Source organism: Pygocentrus nattereri, chromosome 30, assembly GCF_015220715.1.
Source record: "Pygocentrus nattereri isolate fPygNat1 chromosome 30, fPygNat1.pri, whole genome shotgun sequence".
NCBI lineage: Eukaryota > Metazoa > Chordata > Actinopteri > Characiformes > Serrasalmidae > Pygocentrus > Pygocentrus nattereri.
This window is the reverse complement of record NC_051240.1, coordinates 3001840-3020726: the sequence shown is the minus strand read 5'-3', so window position 1 is coordinate 3020726 and position 18887 is coordinate 3001840. Positions and strand designations below refer to the sequence as shown.

The following is an 18887-nucleotide window of genomic DNA, read 5'->3' as shown; positions in this document are numbered from 1 at the left end:
TATAGAGCTAATTCCTTTATTAAAACTACTTCCAATCAATATACTCACTGTACTACTCCAATGTCAGAATGTACCTGTTGCTGTGGCTAAAGGACAGATAATCATCTATAACTTCTATCAGCTATACACAGTCATGTTTTATTATTCTACAGATAGATGCTACTTGTTGCTGTGTTGACACTTTTATTGATCTAAACATTCCCTGCAGACTGAGATGGACAGATGATGAGGTCACAGTTTGGCGTTCTTCTTCTTCATGCGAGTCTTCCTCTTAGTTTTAGAGTCAATGATGAGCTGCGATTGACGTTTAAGCGACGCACGGGTAATGACATCACCTTCATCCTCACCGCTGTCTTCCTCTTCTGTACAGAGAAGGAGGGGGAAGGGGAGGGGAGGGGGACATGACATGGTCAGCTGTGTATAAAGAAATGGCCATTTTATTTGCTCCACTGACCAGACTGTAGTCCACCAGTGTATCTGTATATCATCAATGGTCAGAACCCCCACAGAGCAGGTATATTTTAAGCTGCACTTATTTTTAGTACTCTGTCTAGAGAAACCAATTGCCTATATGCCCTAATGTGTACATCTCAACATGTGACAGTTTCCTTAACCCTTGTGAGTGACACTGCATTAAAAACCCACATCATTCTGTAACGGATATTCCCGCATGGGCTCAGGAACACTTCAGAAAACCACTGTCAGTGAACTCAGTTCGTCGCTCCATCTACAAGTGCAAGTTAAAACTCTGCCATGCAAAGCGAAGCCACATATCAACACCACCCAGAAACGCCGCCGGCTTCTCTGGGCCCGAGCTCATCTGAGATGGACTGACGCAAAGTGGAAAAGTGTCCTGTGGTCTGACGCGTCCACATTTCACACTGTTTCTGGAAATCATGGACGTCGTGTCCTCCAGGTCAAAGAGGAAAAGGACTGTCCGGATTGTTTTCAGCGCAAAGTTCAAAAGCCAGCATCTCTGATGGTGTGGGGGTGTGTTAGTGGGTAACTTGCTCATCTGTGAAGGCCCCATTAATGCTGAAAGGTACATACAGGTTTTGGAGCAACATCTGCTGCCACCCAAGCAGCGTCTTTTTTAGGGACATCCTGCTTATTTCAGCAAGACAATGCCAAGCCACATTCTGCACGTGTTACAACAGCGTGGCTTCGTAGTAAAAGAGTGCAGGTACTAGACTGGCCTGCCTGCAGTCCAGACCGGTCTCCCATTGAAAATGTATGGCACATTATGAAGCGTCAAATGAATGAAACTTTGAATAATTTTTTGGAAACCACAGATGCCGTGTCCTGAGACTCAAGAGGAGAGGGACCATCTAGCTTGTTATCAGTGCACAGTTCAAAAGCCCATCCAGACAACATCTCTTTCAGGGAGGGCCTTGCATATTTCAGCAAGACAATGCTTAACCACATACTACATCCATCAACAGCATGGCTTTTCAGAAGAAGAGCAAAGACCCTTCACCAACAGAAAACATTTAGCACATTATGAAATGCAAAATCTGGCAAAAAAGACCCAGGACTGTTGAAGCAGCTAGAATCCTACATCAGACAAGAATGGGACAACATTCTTCTCCCAAAACTCCAGCAACTGGTCTCCTGTTTTTATTTTAATTTATTTATATTATATATATATATATATATATATATATATATATATATATATATATATATATATATATATATATATATATATATATACACACACACACACACACACACCTCATACAGTGGGTTGCAAAAGTATTCAGCCCCCTTGAACTTTTCAACCTTTTGCCACATTTCAGGCTTCAAACATAAAGATATGAAATTGACATTTTTTGTGAAGAGTCAACAACAAGTGGGACACAATCGTGAAGTGGAACGAAATTTGTTGGATATTTTAAACTTTTTTTAGAAATAAAAAACTGAAAAGTGGGGCGTGCAATATTATTCAGCCCCCTTGCTTTAATACTTTGTAGCACCACCTTTTGCTGTGATTACAGCTGCAAGTGGCTTGGGGTACGTCTCTCTCAGTCTTGCACATCGAGAGACTGAAATTTTTGCCCATTCTTCCTTGCAAAACAGCTCGAGCTCAGTGAAGTTGGATGGAGAGCGTTTGTGAACAGCAGTTTTCAGCTCTTTCCACAGATTCTCGATTGGATTCAGGTCTGGACTTTGACTTGGCCATTCTAACACCTGGATACGTTTATTTGTGAACCATTCCATTGTAGATGTTGCTTTATGTTTTGGATCATTGTCTTGTTGGAAGATAAATCTCCGTCCCAGTCTCAGGTCTTTTGCAGACTCCAACAGGTTTTCTTCCAGAATGGTCCTGTATTTGGCTCCATCCATCTTCCCATCAATATTAACCATCTTCCCTGTCCCTGCTGAAGAAAAGCAGGCCCAAACCATGATGCTGCCACCACCATGTTTGACAGTGGGGATGGTGTGTTCAGGGTGATGAGCTGTATTGCTTTTACGCCAAACATAAGTTCGATTTTGGTTTCATCTGACCAGAGCACCTTCTTCCACATGTTTGGTGTGTCTCCCAGGTGGCTTGTGGCAAACATTAAATGAGACTTTTTATGGATATCTTTGAGAAATGGCTTTTTCTTGCCACTCTTCCATAAAGCCCAGATTTGTGCAGTGTACCACTGATCGTTGTCCTATGGACAAAGTCTCCCACCTCAGCTGTAGATCTCTGCAGTTCATCCAGAGTGATCATGGGCCTCTTGGCTGCATCTATGATCAGTCTTCTCCTTGTTTGAGCTGAAAGTTTAGAGGGACGGCCGGGTCTTGGTAGATTTGCAGTGGTCTGATGCTCCTTCCATTTCAATATGATCGCTTGCACAGTGCTCCTTGAGATGTTTAAAGCTTGGGAAATCTTTTTCTATCCAAATCCGGCTTTAAACCTCTCCACAACAGTATCTCGGACCTGCCTGGTGTGTTCCTTGGTCTTCATGATGCTCTCTGCGCTTTAAACAGAACTCTGAGACTATCACAGAGCAGGTGCATTTATACGGAGACTTGATTACACACAGGTGGATTCTATTTATCATCATCAGTCATTTAGGTCAACATTGGATCATTCAGAGATCCTCACTGAACTTCTGGAGTGAGTTTGCTGCACTGAAAGTAAAGGGGCTGAATAATATTGCACGCCCCACTTTTCAGTTTTTTATTTCTAAAAAAAGTTTAAAATATCCAATAAATTTCGTTCCACTTCACAATTGTGTCCCACTTGTTGTTGATTCTTCACAAAAAATTACAATTTCATATCTTTATGTTTGAAGCCTGAAATGTGGCAAAAGGTTGAAAAGTTCAAGGGGGCTGAATACTTTTGCAACCCACTGTATCTCCAAAATTATAACTTTATAGGAGAAAGAAAAAACGTACTTTATTTTAATATAATAATAGCATTGGTCAAACAATTTTTATTAATTTTTTATTTTATTTATTTGCTGGTTAACCATGAATCCGTGTAGATAGAAGGCGGGTACCTAATGAAGTGGGCAGATAGTTAATGAGTGCATGTGTGAGCGTCTCACCTTCATACAGGTCGGCTCTGTGGGTTTCAGGCAGAGTGATGCGAGTGTTGTAGTGCGGAAGTTTCCCCTCAATACTGGCCAGAAACTAAACACACACATTTATAACTGTCAGCAGAGCATTGTGGAAGAGAATCCCCCACCACATGCCAGCCCCCCACAACCAACACAGTTCAGCAGCAGCTCTCACGCATCATTCAGTCATCACACAGATACAGAATTTAATTTTTATCAACCAATCAGAACTAAGATAGAACTTTTATCGTTTCATGAGCAGCGTGGTTTTTGAATTTATGGAAAAGGTGGGTAAAAATACTTAACGTACATAAACTTTCAGTGTTTGCAACCAAGAGAACCATGAACTGTAACTGCTCTGAGAGCTGAATGACTGTCTACAGATTACATCACATGTGGCAATCATCGGGGTCCAAGCACTGTGTGTCATTATGGAGACAGTAGAACACAAATGATGGGAGTTTTTTGGATGTTTATATTTTATATGGGATCTCAAAAGGAGATCTATGTGAAATATTATACTCATTGACTTTTTGACCTTTGTGTAGTAAGCAACAGATTTTTTAACATGTAAATCAAAATATGTAGAAAACAATAATACATTTGATTTGTTTATGCAGACTTCCTTAACTCAAAGAAACAAATAATTCCAGAATAATTATAACTGTATTTAAGTCTCCTGTGAAGGATGCCAGCAGTCTCCTCTATAGTGGATTGTTTTCTGTGTGTGAAAACAATGTGAGATCAAACAAAATGCTACACGCAGATACTGACCTCCTCCTCCTCCATCTCCTTCAGCAGGGTATTCAGATCTTTACCCTGTAGCTCCTCCTGAAGGCGTTGCAGTTTCTGTTCAGCCTGATGCAGCTGCTCCACGACACGCTCAGAAGAGTCCAACAGGACATTCACCTCTGCCTCGTCCTGGGGTTTACATGCACACAACAAAACATGCAGTTTTTAATCTCGTTTACTGGCCTTGATTTAGCATTCTGAGCTCTCAGAACAAACAAGGAGGTAATCAGGATGAATTACAGTTTGTGGTGTGGGGGGGGGTCTTAGAGGTGATGAATGTATGTACCAGCGAGATGTGCTGTAGTTTGTCTGTTAGATGTTCCACTGCGGCGCTGACGATGGTGAGTGTGTGTGTGAGCGAGTCCAGCTTCTCTTTAGCTGCATCTCGTCTCTGCTGCTCCTCCTGCAGATGGCGCTCAGCCTCCTCCAACACCCGCCGGGCACTGTAATACACACGGAGTGCAAACATATATGAATTAGTTTAACTGTATTAAAGGGCCCATATAATGGAAAATTACATTTTCTTCCTTTCATGATATAAACAAGCCTGTTCTGAATTCATTGTTTTTGTGCCATCATAATAAACCTTTACATACATTAAACCTTAAATACATTTACATATACTTGCCTATACTTTCAGAAAAAAAGTCACTGGTGTGGAACTCTCAAAGTCTCCAGTACTTTTAGGTAAACATCACAATTTATTACACCATATTTTATTAATTTTTTTTAAGTTGCATTGCCTTTACACACTTTACCTCCAGCCTTTTTATTTTATTGTTCTGTTAAAAATGTTATGAAAAGGTAAAAATACATTGCTTTCACCTGAAGACCTTAAAACTGCTGCAACTCTGAAGGCACATGTGCACTGTTTGTACCTTGATGAAAGAAAAACGTACCTGTTCTGTCGTTTGTCTGACTGTGTACAGCATATTAGCCTCACGCATTTGTGCGGAGGCTGTAAGTAATGTTCCTACTTCCTAAAAATCGGGCATATACCATACATTCAGGGCAGCCAATCAGAACAGAGCTCATTTACATATCTCACTTTTAAAAGCACAGTAACAAAAACAGCCTGTTTAATACGAAGAGATAAAGAGAAGTTGAAAATTGGCTGTGTAAAAATGAATGACAGGGTACATAAAACCAAACAACTGTTGTAAGTGGAGCTCAGGGGAATAAAGAAATAAAATGTGGGAAAAATGTAGGATATGGGTTCATGTGTGGGAAAATTGGTGTTTTCTGTGGTTTGCATAGAACAGATCAATGATTGAAGGTTTTCTTTTTTTTTTAGCAGTTCTACACTTCTATTTATTAATCTGCACACATTTCACATCTTTTTCCATTTTATTTATAGCTTCCTGGAATCCTGCTAATTTATATGAAACCTGTGGAGCGAACTAGCATATTAGAATCATTTTTATACATTTATCTGCAAATAAATGGGTTTTGCATTATTGAAACAAACTTTTGAACAGTACTGTATATAATCTGAACACTTGTTTGATACTATGAAATGGTTATCTATGAAAACAAAAAAAGTTAAAAGAGCAGTAGCAGCCATCTTGAACATAGTTTGACAATACTTTTACATTATAAAATAGTCCAACTTTTTCTTAAATGCTGCACTCTACTATTAACATACATTTAAGCATCTCAAATGAACCAGAAAGTTTACTGTAGTTTGTGTATCTGCTGGCATTGAATGTCCTTTCACAGGAAGTCAGTACCCACACAGTGTGGGAACTGCAAATTTGGAATAATCACATTACAGTTTTTCCCATGAAGGGGTGATTGAAGGGTTTTTAAACAGCAAATAAAAGTAAAGAAGTAAATGGTGGCTGTTATGTATGTGGGGGGTCTCTTAACTGTCACCAGGCACAAATCTACTGCTCAGTGTGTGTTACCTAGACTGTTTGGTCTCTCCTGAAAACTTCATCTCCTGAAAGCGTGCGAGCAGTGTGTCTCTCTCCTCCTTCAGCTGCTGCAGCTTCACCTCGTTCTCCACCTTCATCTTCTCCAAGTGCTTCTGAGTGTCCTGCTGAGAGACAAACCTGTCCACCATTTCCTATGCGCACGCACACACACACACACACACACACACACACACAGCTGTCATTTCTATAAAATGCTCCAAGTATTCCAGTCCACTATAAAGCCATCGTTTTTTTGAGTCTAACCTGTGTGTTGGTCACCCCAGTAACCTCTCGGATATGCTGGTAGGCCTCCTCAAAACTGGAGATGACTCTTTCCTCCTCTCCCACTCCTGTACCACTGCGCTGGGCCTCACTGCTCAGCTCATCTGGGTGCAGTGCCACTCGCTGGGCCTAAGGGGGAAAGCAGGGAGTTGGAGAAAGATAACAGAATGGCTAACATCTAACTGAGGGGTTAAAACAGCTAACTGTGGGTGATGGGAAACAATGCAGTAGTGTCAAACATCTCTGTGCCACTTCAGTTTATTTTCTGCACAATAAGGTCCACACCTGATCGTACGCCTGTTGTGAGCTGTGGTGAACAGACAGGCCATATCAGTAAGCAAACAACAATAAATCATCTTTTTGTGGTGAGTGATGTCACTGCTCCAAGCCAGCATGTATGGATATACGCAACAACTAGTAGCTATAATTTGATGACATGTCAGTGAGGACTGTCTGAATGCACTGTGTGACCTGTGTTGGTAGCGAGTGATTGTGCGATTGTGCACGGATCAGTGGTGATATTAGAGGTCATGTGACTCACTCTGCGTTCTCCTCTCTCAGCCTGCGCTCTGCGCTCTTCCATTTGTTTCTTATATTGGTTCAGGATCAGCTCTCTGTCTCTGCGTTCCCGATACACCTGCTCCTCCTGACACTGCAGCTCTGCCTGAAACACACACACACACACACACACACACACACACACACACACACACACACACACACACACACACACACACAGTAGTAATCCATGACATATCACCAGTTACATCTTGTAGTTGTAATGGGATTACTTTACAGATTAGAGCCTGTAAGAATAATCTCACTACTCATTACCCTAAAGCCCTAACCCAAGCACATCTGCACCAGCTGTACAAACCCAACAGACCTTTCAGCTCTTTATTTACTTCAATTAAAAGCTCTTTAACCAGCACACAGTCAGTTCTACTGATTACAATCAGCAGCTGATGAACAGCTAAAATAACTGTTAGTGTATAAACTTTAAATGTTGGAGCTGATTGTGAATGTAAATGGAGTCTGGTGAGCTTCTCTTCTTCAGCATGGAGATCTTTATCCATCAGTTTTATTTTAGTGTGATTAGATGATTAGACAGATCGTTGGCTGAATTTCCAGAGCTTTCTGTGCTCACACTGCGCTTATCACAATCAGAGTCACACAGGCAGCTCACATGCACACACACATGCTAATCACATACATGCACACACGCATAATCTACATAGAAGAAACTTAAACACACTGCACATGTTGTGTTGTGACATTGTACAAAATTGCTAATAACAGAGTATGTATGTGTGTGTGTGTGTGTGTGCGCACCTTGGCCGTCTCTTTGGACAGGTGTGCATCGTTGTTCATCGCCTGCAGCTCTCTGAGCTCCTGTTTCTTCTTCAGGATTTCAGCCTCCATCTGATCCAACTGAGGCTGAAACGTCAGACTCTCCTCCTAATGCGCACACACACACACACACACACACACACACACACACACACACACACACACACACACACACACACACACACACACACACACACAGGTTTGTTTTTATACAACATTAGGATATGACTCAAAAACACAGTTTGAGAATTGTTGGGCTGGTTGACAAAAACAGACTTTAAGCTGGTCTAACACTCATATGTTATGCTTTCTCCCAGTCCTGCAACATGTCTTGCATACATCTAGAGCTCCAAAGACCAGTTAAACCATCTAAACCAGCTACCTGTACTGATCATCAGTTAACCAACACTGACTCGTACAGAGGAGTGTTACAAATGTGTGTTATAGAGTGTGTTACCTGCAGTTGCTCCTTCATTTTCAGGTAGCTCCGCATGATGTGCTCGGCCGCCTGGGACTTGAGCTGTACTTTCTCCAAACGGTTCTCCAACATACGCAGGTTCTGCTGCACAAACGAGTCATAACACAGCTGATTTAGAGAAGGCACTGAAGTTGAGCTCATTGCAGCTAACAGTAATTTAAGAGTGTTAATTGTGATAAGGAGAGATGTAGCACAGGTGTAGCAGGAGTGTAGTGGAGGTGTAGTAAAGGTGTAGTGGAGATATAGTTGAGGTGTATTGGAGTGTAGTAAAGGTGTACTGAAGATGTCGTTTGGATGTAGTGGGGTGTAGTAGAGGTGTAGTAAAGGTGCAATGGAGATGTAGTGGAGGTGTGGTGAGGGTGTAATAGAGGTGTAATGGAACTGTTGTGGATGTGTAGTGATGGTGTAGTGAGAGTGTAGTAGATATGTAGTGGAGGTGTAGTAGAGATGTAATGGCGGTGTAGAGAGGGTGTGGGGAGGTATATTAGATACATAGTAATGGTGTAGTGGAGATTTAATTGAGGTGTATTGGGGTGTAGTAGAGGTGTAGTGGAAGTGTAGTAAAGGTGTAGTGGAGATTTAATTGTGCTGTATTGGGGTGTAGTAGAGGTGTAGTAAAGGTGTAGTGGAAGTGTAGTAAAGGTGTAATGGAAGTGTAGTGAATGTGTAGTGACGGTGTAATGGGGGTGCAGTAGGATGTAGTAGGGGTCTAATGAGGGTGTAGTGGAGGTGTAGTAGAGGTGGAGGAGTTGTTGAGACCTTTTGGGGATGAACCTCAGCCTCATCCCCTTCAGTCTGTGGGCGAGTGAAACACATCAGTCTCCAGCACTGAACATAAAGCAACTGTTAATTTATATCTGTTTGTTTGCGTGTGGCTGTGTGTGACTGTGGGTTTACAAAGACCACGATCATCTGCACTGAGATCTGATTTAGGAAACAGCCCCCATTCACACCACAACATGCATCCTGGTTGACCTGATCATAAGTGGACAACAACATCTTAACGGCTTCAGTACAGACTGAATGTAGGACAGCAGCTATTACAGAATAACAGTTCCTTACTTCATCATCTTATCATTAACTCTAGATAAGAAAACTATTACACAAACATCCTAACTAGACTAAACCTCCTAAATACTGTCCGCATAACAGGCAGCATAACAAGTTCACTGTAACTAGCATAATGATGTAACTTATTTACACTGTGAGATAATGTTAACAATAAAATATTACAGCAATGGTGGCGAATAATGAGGAGAAAACTTGTGACTGTTTATTAGACTAGCGCAACTCACGCTGAATAACACCAGAGACATCATAAATGAAGAGATGGTCACTGGCCCTTCCAGAAAAAGTCCTGCCCTTCCAGAAAAAGACCCAATCAGCTCGCTGGTTGCCCCGCGACTGGAGAAGGGTGGGTTAATGATATTGCAGCGCTGGCGCAGAAAGCCTGCCTTGCTGGGGAGATCTGCACAAGCGCAGTAGCCAGAACATCTCAACATATCACATTTTTTGTTTGTTACTGAGCCAAACGCTACAAACTATTAATGGGTTTTTATCCGATTTTATCAGTGATTTCAAATCTGTGATCTGACCTTCAGTGTTGATTCATTTGGTCCCTCCTCATTCAGAGATAGAGGAGTCTGGTCTTGTTTGGCTAGAAATAACTGGCCGGTGGTGTGGCAAAGATGGCTGCTAAGTGAGCAGGCACCCTGGACGACACGCTGTTAACCAGCAGGGTGTGCTCTCACAATATTATTCATTTCCACTCCATCGCTTTTTTCCTAGCTGTTTCACCAACTAAGCCACATTTCTACTGTATTTTGATAGTGTGTTTATGTTTACAGTTCAGCTGTGTACATATCAGGCGTCACGATCAACTGTCTTCAACCGAGTAGGGTAAGATTTCCTAATTGGAGTGAAGATGCTAGGAGATAAGGTTAAGATCAGCTTTGCTTCTGTAATACGAATCTGTGAAAAATCTTATCTTGACCGGTCAGATCTTAACGTAGGACTAAACACACATCTCACTGCACACTTTTCAGCAGACCAACCTCTACTCTGGAGACCCAAATCTAGAACATAATAGTGTAATATATTTTAAATATCGCTGGGGTCAGAGCAAAACCTCGCATCTCCAAAATGGTAACTTTACAGGAGAAGAAAATGGAGAAAGTCAGTGGCGCAAGTTTGGTTTTTCCAAGGAATTCTGGACCATTTCTTTTGGTTTGATCACCATAAAATTTATACACAATGTAAAGACCAACAGGTATTTTCAAATTATGTAAAAAACTGAAAGCAGCGGTATATGACCTTATTGATATGAAAGGTGTGTGCGTGTGTGTTACCGTGGTGGTCTCCTTGGCCTGTGGGCTTCTCCTTTCTGCTCTCAGACCGTCATACTGAGCTTGCAGCTCCTCCAGCTGCCGCCATTTCATCCGTGTGGTGTGTTTCATAGCGTTCAGCTTCTTCACCTTATCACACACCTGCTGATCCAGAACCTTCACCGCCTCCTGAACACAAGCAGCACGAATTACATAGCAGAACACTGTGGGCCGGTTTGTCAGGATCAAATTAAGTCTAATCCTAGACTAAATGAGTGCAACCGCCAAACCCAGACTCTTCGATTGGATTGCATAAAAACCGGCAACCTCTGCACTACAAGCCTCAGCATCTGGAGACGTCGTGCTGTCATTTTACATGGCTGTCATTCCCAATCGCTTCCTCTTTGTTATAATCCCACTGACAGTTGACTGTGGAATATTTTGTAGTGAGGAAATTTCACGACTGGACTTGTTGCACAGGTGGCGTCCGATCACAGTACCACGCTGGAATTCACTGAGCTCCTGAGAGCGACCCATTCTTTCACTAATGTCTGTAGAAGCAGTCTGCAGGCCTAGGGGCTCGGCTTTATACACCTGTGGCCATGGAAGTGATTGGAACACCTGAATTCAGTGATTTGGATGGGTGAGTGAATAGTTTTGGCAATATAGTGTATGTGAATGAATATATTCTATCACAACCAAAACATGTATGAATTTAAGAACTTAATTAGTGCTGCTTGCTTTAAAACCATCTTATTCAGTTTACTTCTCCATCAGCAACGCAAAGCAGCTCTTCAGGAACACTGAGAGGAACTAAGACTGAATTCTTTCTGCAAAGGTGAGTCAGAGATTCCTGACCTTCACGGACATGTTCCGGAACGCAGCCTTGTCCGAGCGGTTATGAAACACCTCGCTGATTATCTGCTCATCTCTCTGCAGACACATGAGTACATAAAGCAGATAAAGCAGACAGGTAACCAAATACAGCACAAACACACAGATCTCATATTTCATATTCAGTGTGGTTCATTTAGTGTGTGTGTGTTTAAAACAGCTGTGGAAATGCTCTGCTCTGTAATGTGTTTAGCGTTGTGTTATATGTCATTATAGTCAGTATTCGGCGTGCCTGCACTGGAACTGTATTGAGAACATTCTTCTGTCTGTTCTGGTTTATCCCTACATGGTCACGTCTTTGGCAATACTAATTACAACTTTATAGTTCATAGCTATAAAAATAGCAGCTATTGTTATTTGCTCTTGCCTCAAATTACTTTGTGTTTAATGACTACTTAATTTAAGTGTTTTGAAAAAGTTCAGTGGAATCATCTTTATAACGTACAGTGTGTGTGTAGTGTATGTTTATGTATATGTGTATGTGTGTGTGTGTAGTGTATGTTTATATGTGTGTGTGTGTGTGTAGTGTATGTGTGTAGTGTATGTATGTGTGTGTGTGTGTAGTGTATGTGTGTAGTGTATGTGTGTAGTGTATGTATGTGTGTATGTGTGTGTAGTGTATGTATGTGTGTGTGTGTGTGTAGTGTATGTATGTGTGTGTGTGTGTGTAGTGTATGTGTGTAGTGTATGTTTTGTGTGTGTAGTGTATGTGTGTAGTGTATTTATGTGTGTGTGTGTGTGTAGTGTATGTGTGTAGTGTATGTGTGTGTAGTGTATGTATGTGTGTGTGTAGTGTATGTGTGTAGTGTATGTTTTGTGTGTGTAGTGTATGTGTGTAGTGTATTTATGTGTGTGTGTGTGTGTAGTGTATGTGTGTAGTGTATGTGTGTGTAGTGTATGTATGTGTGTGTGTAGTGTATGTATGTGTGTGTGTGTAGTGTATGTGTGTGTGTGTAGTGTATGTGTGTAGTGTATGTGTGTGTGTATGTGTGTTCTGGTTTATCCCTACATGGTCACGTCTTTGGCAATACTAATTACAACTTTATAGTTCATAGCTATAAAAATAGCAGCTATTGTTATTTGCTCTTGCCTCAAATTACTTTGTGTTTAATGACTACTTAATTTAAGTGTTTTGAAAAAGTTCAGTGGAATCATCTTTATAACGTACAGTGTGTGTGTAGTGTATGTTTATGTATATGTGTATGTGTGTGTGTGTAGTGTATGTTTATATGTGTGTGTGTGTGTGTAGTGTATGTGTGTAGTGTATGTATGTGTGTGTGTGTGTGTAGTGTATGTGTGTAGTGTATGTGTGTAGTGTATGTATGTGTGTATGTGTGTGTAGTGTATGTATGTGTGTGTGTGTGTGTAGTGTATGTGTGTGTGTGTGTGTGTGTGTAGTGTATGTGTGTAGTGTATGTTTTGTGTGTGTAGTGTATGTGTGTAGTGTATTTATGTGTGTGTGTGTGTGTAGTGTATGTGTGTAGTGTATGTGTGTGTAGTGTATGTATGTGTGTGTGTAGTGTATGTATGTGTGTGTGTGTAGTGTATGTGTGTGTGTGTAGTGTATGTGTGTAGTGTATGTGTGTGTGTATGTGTGTTCTGGTTTATCCCTACATGGTCACGTCTTTGGCAATACTAATTACAACTTTATAGTTCATAGCTATAAAAATAGCAGCTATTGTTATTTGCTCTTGCCTCAAATTACTTTGTGTTTAATGACTACTTAATTTAAGTGTTTTGAAAAAGTTCAGTGGAATCATCTTTATAACGTACAGTGTGTGTGTAGTGTATGTTTATGTATATGTGTATGTGTGTGTGTAGTGTATGTTTATATGTGTGTGTGTGTGTGTAGTGTATGTGTGTAGTGTATGTATGTGTGTGTGTGTGTGTAGTGTATGTGTGTAGTGTATGTGTGTAGTGTATGTATGTGTGTATGTGTGTGTAGTGTATGTATGTGTGTGTGTGTGTGTAGTGTATGTATGTGTGTGTGTGTGTGTAGTGTATGTGTGTAGTGTATGTTTTGTGTGTGTAGTGTATGTGTGTAGTGTATTTATGTGTGTGTGTGTGTGTAGTGTATGTGTGTAGTGTATGTGTGTGTAGTGTATGTATGTGTGTGTGTAGTGTATGTGTGTGTGTGTAGTGTATGTGTGTAGTGTATGTGTGTGTGTATGTGTGTTCTGGTTTATCCCTACATGGTCACGTCTTTGGCAATACTAATTACAACTTTATAGTTCATAGCTATAAAAATAGCAGCTATTGTTATTTGCTCTTGCCTCAAATTACTTTGTGTTTAATGACTACTTAATTTAAGTGTTTTGAAAAAGTTCAGTGGAATCATCTTTATAACGTACAGTGTGTATGTAGTGTATGTTTATGTATATGTGTATGTGTGTGTGTGTAGTGTATGTTTATATGTGTGTGTGTGTGTGTAGTGTATGTATGTGTGTGTGTGTGTAGTGTATGTGTGTAGTGTATGTATGTGTGTATGTGTGTGTAGTGTATGTATGTGTGTGTGTGTGTGTAGTGTATGTATGTGTGTGTGTGTGTGTGTGTAGTGTATGTGTGTAGTGTATGTATGTGTGTGTAGTGTATGTGTGTAGTGTATTTATGTGGGTGTGTGTGTAGTGTATGTGTGTAGTGTATGTGTGTGTAGTGTATGTATGTGTGTGTGTAGTGTATGTATGTGTGTGTGTAGTGTATGTGTGTGTGTGTAGTGTATGTGTGTAGTGTATGTGTGTAGTGTATGTGTGTGTGTATGTGTGTGTGTACGTGTGTATGTGTGTGTAGTGTATGTATGTGTGTGTGTAGTGTATGTATGTGTGTGTGTGTGTGTAGTGTATGTGTGTAGTGTATGTATGTGTGTGTGTGTAGTGTATGTGTGTAGTGTATGTATGTGTGTGTGTGTGTAGTGTATGTGTGTAGTGTATGTGTGTGTGTGGTGTATGTATGTGTGTGTGTGTAGGGTATGTGTGTAGTGTATGTATGTGTGTGTGTGTGTGTGTAGTGTATGTGTGTAGTGTATGTATGTGTGTGTGTGTGTGTACGTGTGTGTAGTGTATGTATGTGTGTGTGTGTAGTGTATATATGTGTGTGTAGTGTATGTGTGTGTAGTGTATGTATGTGTGTGTGTAGTGTATGTTTATGTATGTGTGTGTGTAGTGTGTGTGTGTAGTGTATGTATGTGTGTGTGTAGTGTATGTGTGTAGTGTACGTATGTGTGTATGTGTGTGTAGTGTATGTGTGTGTGTGTGTAGTGTATGTATGTGTGTGTGTGTGTGTATGTAGTGTATGTATGTGTGTGTGTAGTGTATGTTTATGTATGTGTGTAGTGTATGTGTGTGTGTAGAGTATGTGTACGTGTGTGTATGTGTGTGTGTGTGTAGTGTATGTTTACGTATGTGTGTGTAGTGTATGTTTATGTATATTGTGTGTGTTGTGTATGTTTAAGTATATGTATATTGTGTGTGTGTGCGTAGTGTATGTTTATGTATATGTGTGTGTGTGTGTAGTGTATGTATGTGTGTGTGATACTTTTTTTGTGTAGTGTATGTTTATGTGTGTGTGTGTGTGTAGTGTATGTGTGTGTGTGTAGTGTATGTTTATGTATGTGTGTGTGATACTTTTTTGTGTAGTGTATGTTTATGTGTATGTTTATGTGTGTGTGTGTGTGTGTGTGTGTGTGTGTGTGTGTGTTACACTGACTGCGTGTGCCAGTCTCGTCCTCAGCCTCCTGTTCTCCTCTCTGAGCTGGAGGATGCGCTCTCTGTTCTCCTTCAGGGAGTTTTGGGAGCTCTCATAATACGCGCTTTTTTCGCCCTCTGGTGGCCAAGAACAGAACAACTGCTCAGTGACACTGTAACGTTGCTCCTCAATAAAACAGAGAACTAAGAGACACAAAGCTGCGCTAATGCCGAGCAGCCGATATCATCTGTCTATAAAACACACTCAGCTATCTCAGTCCATCATCTGCACGTCTGCTCTCAATCAGTGAAATCGAATCGGTCTGTTTATAATAATGACAGAGACAAACTCTCACCGAGCTGCTGGATTTTTCTCTGTAATTCGGCGATTTGGTCGTGAATCGGAGGTTTGATGCTACCCGAGGCGAAAGTGGCGGACATTATTCAGCACTTTACGGTTTATGATCGTTGTTGTCTTGGCGCTGCGCTCCGGCTTCACGGCTGCGTTCGTTTACTTGTTGTCTTGGCAACTCGCTTTTCCGTTGTGGATCCGCGGAAGCCCCGCCCCATCTCCCAAAACTAGCCAATCATCGAACAGCTCCGGAAATTAAACACGGTTTTCACTTCATTCTTTAAATCAAAGCACTAACCACGTATTTAATTTAATAATGAATTATTAACAATAATAAAATGATTAATTTAAAAATATGACTGTTTTAAGATGTTTTTATAAGTGCTGAATTTTATGCTATTTTAAATTATTCTTACATTAACCTTTGTACGTTAGTTTAATAAATTATTTTAACACTAATATCATAAAGTCAGTAATATAACTGTAACCAACCTAGCAACATAAAAAAATATATCAGGCCTAAGTTTTTTTTCCTCTTAGAAGTTTGTAATATTTGTCTTATTTTAATTTACAAAATAAAAGTCTGCATTTAAAATCTGTTTAGATTAAAAATGAGTTTGCACACTTTGTGTGCAGGACAGTAATCTGGGTGGTCCGAGGGTGGAACAGCAGTAGGGTGATGACGTTATCAAAACAGGGGTGTTAAAGCCTAAAGAACAGCCCCAACAGATCAGCAGGCTAACGAGCGTCCAAGAGTAGCAAACCATGGGCCGTGGGGAAAACAATCCTTTGCGGCTGTGGCAGCTAATAACCGTCCACCCCACCCCACCGCACCCCACAGAAGGAAAAAAGAAGCGGGCAGCCTGACCCCACACACCCTTCCCCTGCAAAAAGGAGGAAGCTGGGGCAAAAATACAGCCCCACTCTCAGATGTTCAGAGGACATTGTTAGAATTTTTTGGGACCCACAATTTAGCTTCTCCTGCAGTTCCAGAAAGGGGGGGGGCATAGGGTCTCTTCAAACAGCATTCAAGGAGTCATCAAGCACTCGGTTGAGGCGACAAAAAAAAAAAAAAAAAGAACGCACAGTCACAGCCAGGCTAAGAGCCAAGGGTGATGTGCTCCCCACATTTCAGAACACAAGGTTTTCCCTGTCTGTCTCCAGGTTCAATGGTGTGTTGGTTTCTGCAGCCAGTGGAGATTCTGCTCTCGTCCTACTGGACCAGATTATATCTCTGTTAAACAAACAAGCAATTAAAGTTGTCACAGAGGAGGAAATCAAGCAGGGCTTTTACTCCAGTGACTATGTCGTTCCAAAGAAAGGCCCATTTTGGATCTCTGTGTGTTAACCAGATATCTGTGCAAATATACGTTCAGAATGTTAACACACAATTTCTCAGGTTTGCATTCGAAGGCACTGCCTATGAATACCAAAATGGTCTCATTGGGGTTATCTCTATCCCCACAGGTGTTCAGTAAGTGTGTGGAAGCAGCGCTGGCTGAATTCTCATACATAGAAGATTACTTCATTTGTTCCCACACGAAGAACCGAGCGATCAGGGATTCCAATGCCGTGTTATATTATCTGATGAATCTGGGATTCAAAATAAATGTGAAAAAGAGAACGTCTCGAGCCCTCACAGCGCAGAGTACTTGGGTGTCAACGTAAACTCCCTCTCCTATCAAGCCAGCCTGTCAGAGAGGAGAGTAGTGAGAGGCAGAATCTGAATGCTGCAGGCCTGCCCCCTGCGGTCATTGATACAATACAAAGCACCAGAGCCTTCTCTACATGTTCATTATATGGCATTAAGTGGTGAGTGCTTGAGGACTGGTGTGCTCTGAGGAATATCATTTCCTTTCAGTGCTCACCAACAGACTTACTCGGCTTTCTACAGGATCTGTTAGATAAAGGTAAAGCCTTTACAACAGTCAAGGTGCATCTCAGCTTGCCATATAGGTTTGGGGAGAAGCCTGTGGGGCATCACCCCCCTAGTCTGTCATTTTATGAAAGGGGCACACCATAAACCGCCATTGGTCCCACCATGGGACTTGTCCTTGGTGCTGGATGCCCTTTGCTGTCACCCCCTTGAACCCCTGGAAGGTGTGGGGCTAAAGTTCCTCTCTCTCAAGACAGCCTTGCTTCTGGCTCTGACCATAGCAAAAAGGGTGAGTGATTTACAGGCATCGTCCATCCATCGTCAATCATGTTTACAATTTGACCCAGGCTACACGAGAGTGTGCTTGTCCTCTCGCCAAAGGCTGTCTCATTGGATTGTGGAGGCTACAGCCCTGGCTTATAAGTGTAAAGGCTCACAGCCACCGGAGGGCCTGAGAGCCCACTCTACTAGAGGCATGGCGACTTCTTGGACATTGTTCAGAGGAATGTCAGTACTGGACCTGTGTCCTGCTGCTAGTTGGGCTTCAGGGAACACATTGATGTCACAGCCCCTTCTGTGGTGCGTGCAGTGCTAGTAGACAATGCCTCAGCATCAATCTAATTCAGTGCCAGCACAGGGCCTTTGAGCTATGGATCAGTGGGATAGACAACTCCTGGATTGTGCTATCTCCCATAGTGAAACACCGAACAAAGTTAGAAAGAGAATGTTGGGTAACTTAACGTAATCCCTGGTTCTTTGATAACAGAGTAAGGCGTTTCACCAACACTCCCCTCCTGCTTAGGCACAGAAAGAAATCTCTTTAGAATGACTCAGTTGGATTGACTGTGGCTATAGGCCAGGGACAGAGCCGGGTCGCAGGTCATCCTGTCTGTCATGGACAGAAGTAGTGTCACTGAAGCTTCCGTAGTTGGTCACGCCCAAGGTGATTCCCATAGTGAAACATCTCACTCTGTTATCAAAGAACCAGGCATTACGTTAAATAACCGAAAAAGGCCTCAACCAGGCATCATTTACGTTGACTGCAATGATGGATTTGGCAGTAAATAAACAGCAATAACATCACTGTCCACACTAAAATCTTACATTTACATTTTTGGCATTTGGCTGACGCTCTTATCCAGAGCGACTTACAAATTGATCATTCCACATAGGCAGGCCAAGGAGTCTTGCCCAAGGACTCTTATTGGTATAGTGTAGGGTGTTTGCCCAGGTGGGGAATGAACCCCAGTCTACAGTGTAGAAGGCAGAGGTGTTAACCACTACACTATCCCAACCACAATCTCTGTCTACACTAATCTCTGTATGTAAGGTACTTTATTCCATTTTAAGATAAGAAGATAAGATAAGATAATCCTTTATTATTTTTAG

The 18887-nt window shown here is 41.5% G+C and overlaps 1 protein-coding gene across 5 annotated transcripts; it reads right to left on the bottom strand.

Annotated features, from left to right (window-relative positions):
- On the bottom strand, positions 1-15785 carry odad3 (outer dynein arm docking complex subunit 3). 5 transcript variants are annotated; one of them, XM_017722110.1, is made up of 14 exons: positions 15627-15785; positions 15293-15408; positions 11555-11629; positions 10721-10885; positions 9132-9167; positions 8352-8456; positions 7877-8002; positions 7086-7208; positions 6527-6673; positions 6254-6414; positions 4633-4789; positions 4329-4475; positions 3543-3627; positions 1-362 (listed from the first exon to the last, which is right to left on the bottom strand). In XM_017722110.1, exons 1-14 carry the CDS (start codon positions 15709-15711, stop codon positions 232-234), a joined length of 1659 nt encoding a protein of 552 aa, XP_017577599.1. In that variant the 5' UTR covers positions 15712-15785; the 3' UTR covers positions 1-231. The 5 variants fall into 5 exon arrangements, with proteins under 5 accessions (XP_017577599.1, XP_017577600.1, XP_017577601.1 ...); XM_017722111.1 differs by having other exon boundaries at positions 8352-8453; XM_017722112.1 differs by lacking the exon at positions 9132-9167.
- Between the last annotated feature and the right edge of the window lie 3102 nt (positions 15786-18887).

Coding starts and splice junctions, on each gene's coding strand:
- odad3 (XM_017722110.1), bottom strand. CDS start 15,711: ATGTCCGCCACTTTCGCCTCGGGTAGCATCAAACCTCCGATTCACGAC. Junction 8,457..9,131: donor CTGAGGTTCATCCCCAAAAG/GTCTCAACAACT, acceptor TCGTTTGTGCAG/CAGAACCTGCGTATGTTGGA. Junction 8,003..8,351: donor AAATGAAGGAGCAACTGCAG/GTAACACACTCT, acceptor TGTGCGCATTAG/GAGGAGAGTCTGACGTTTCA.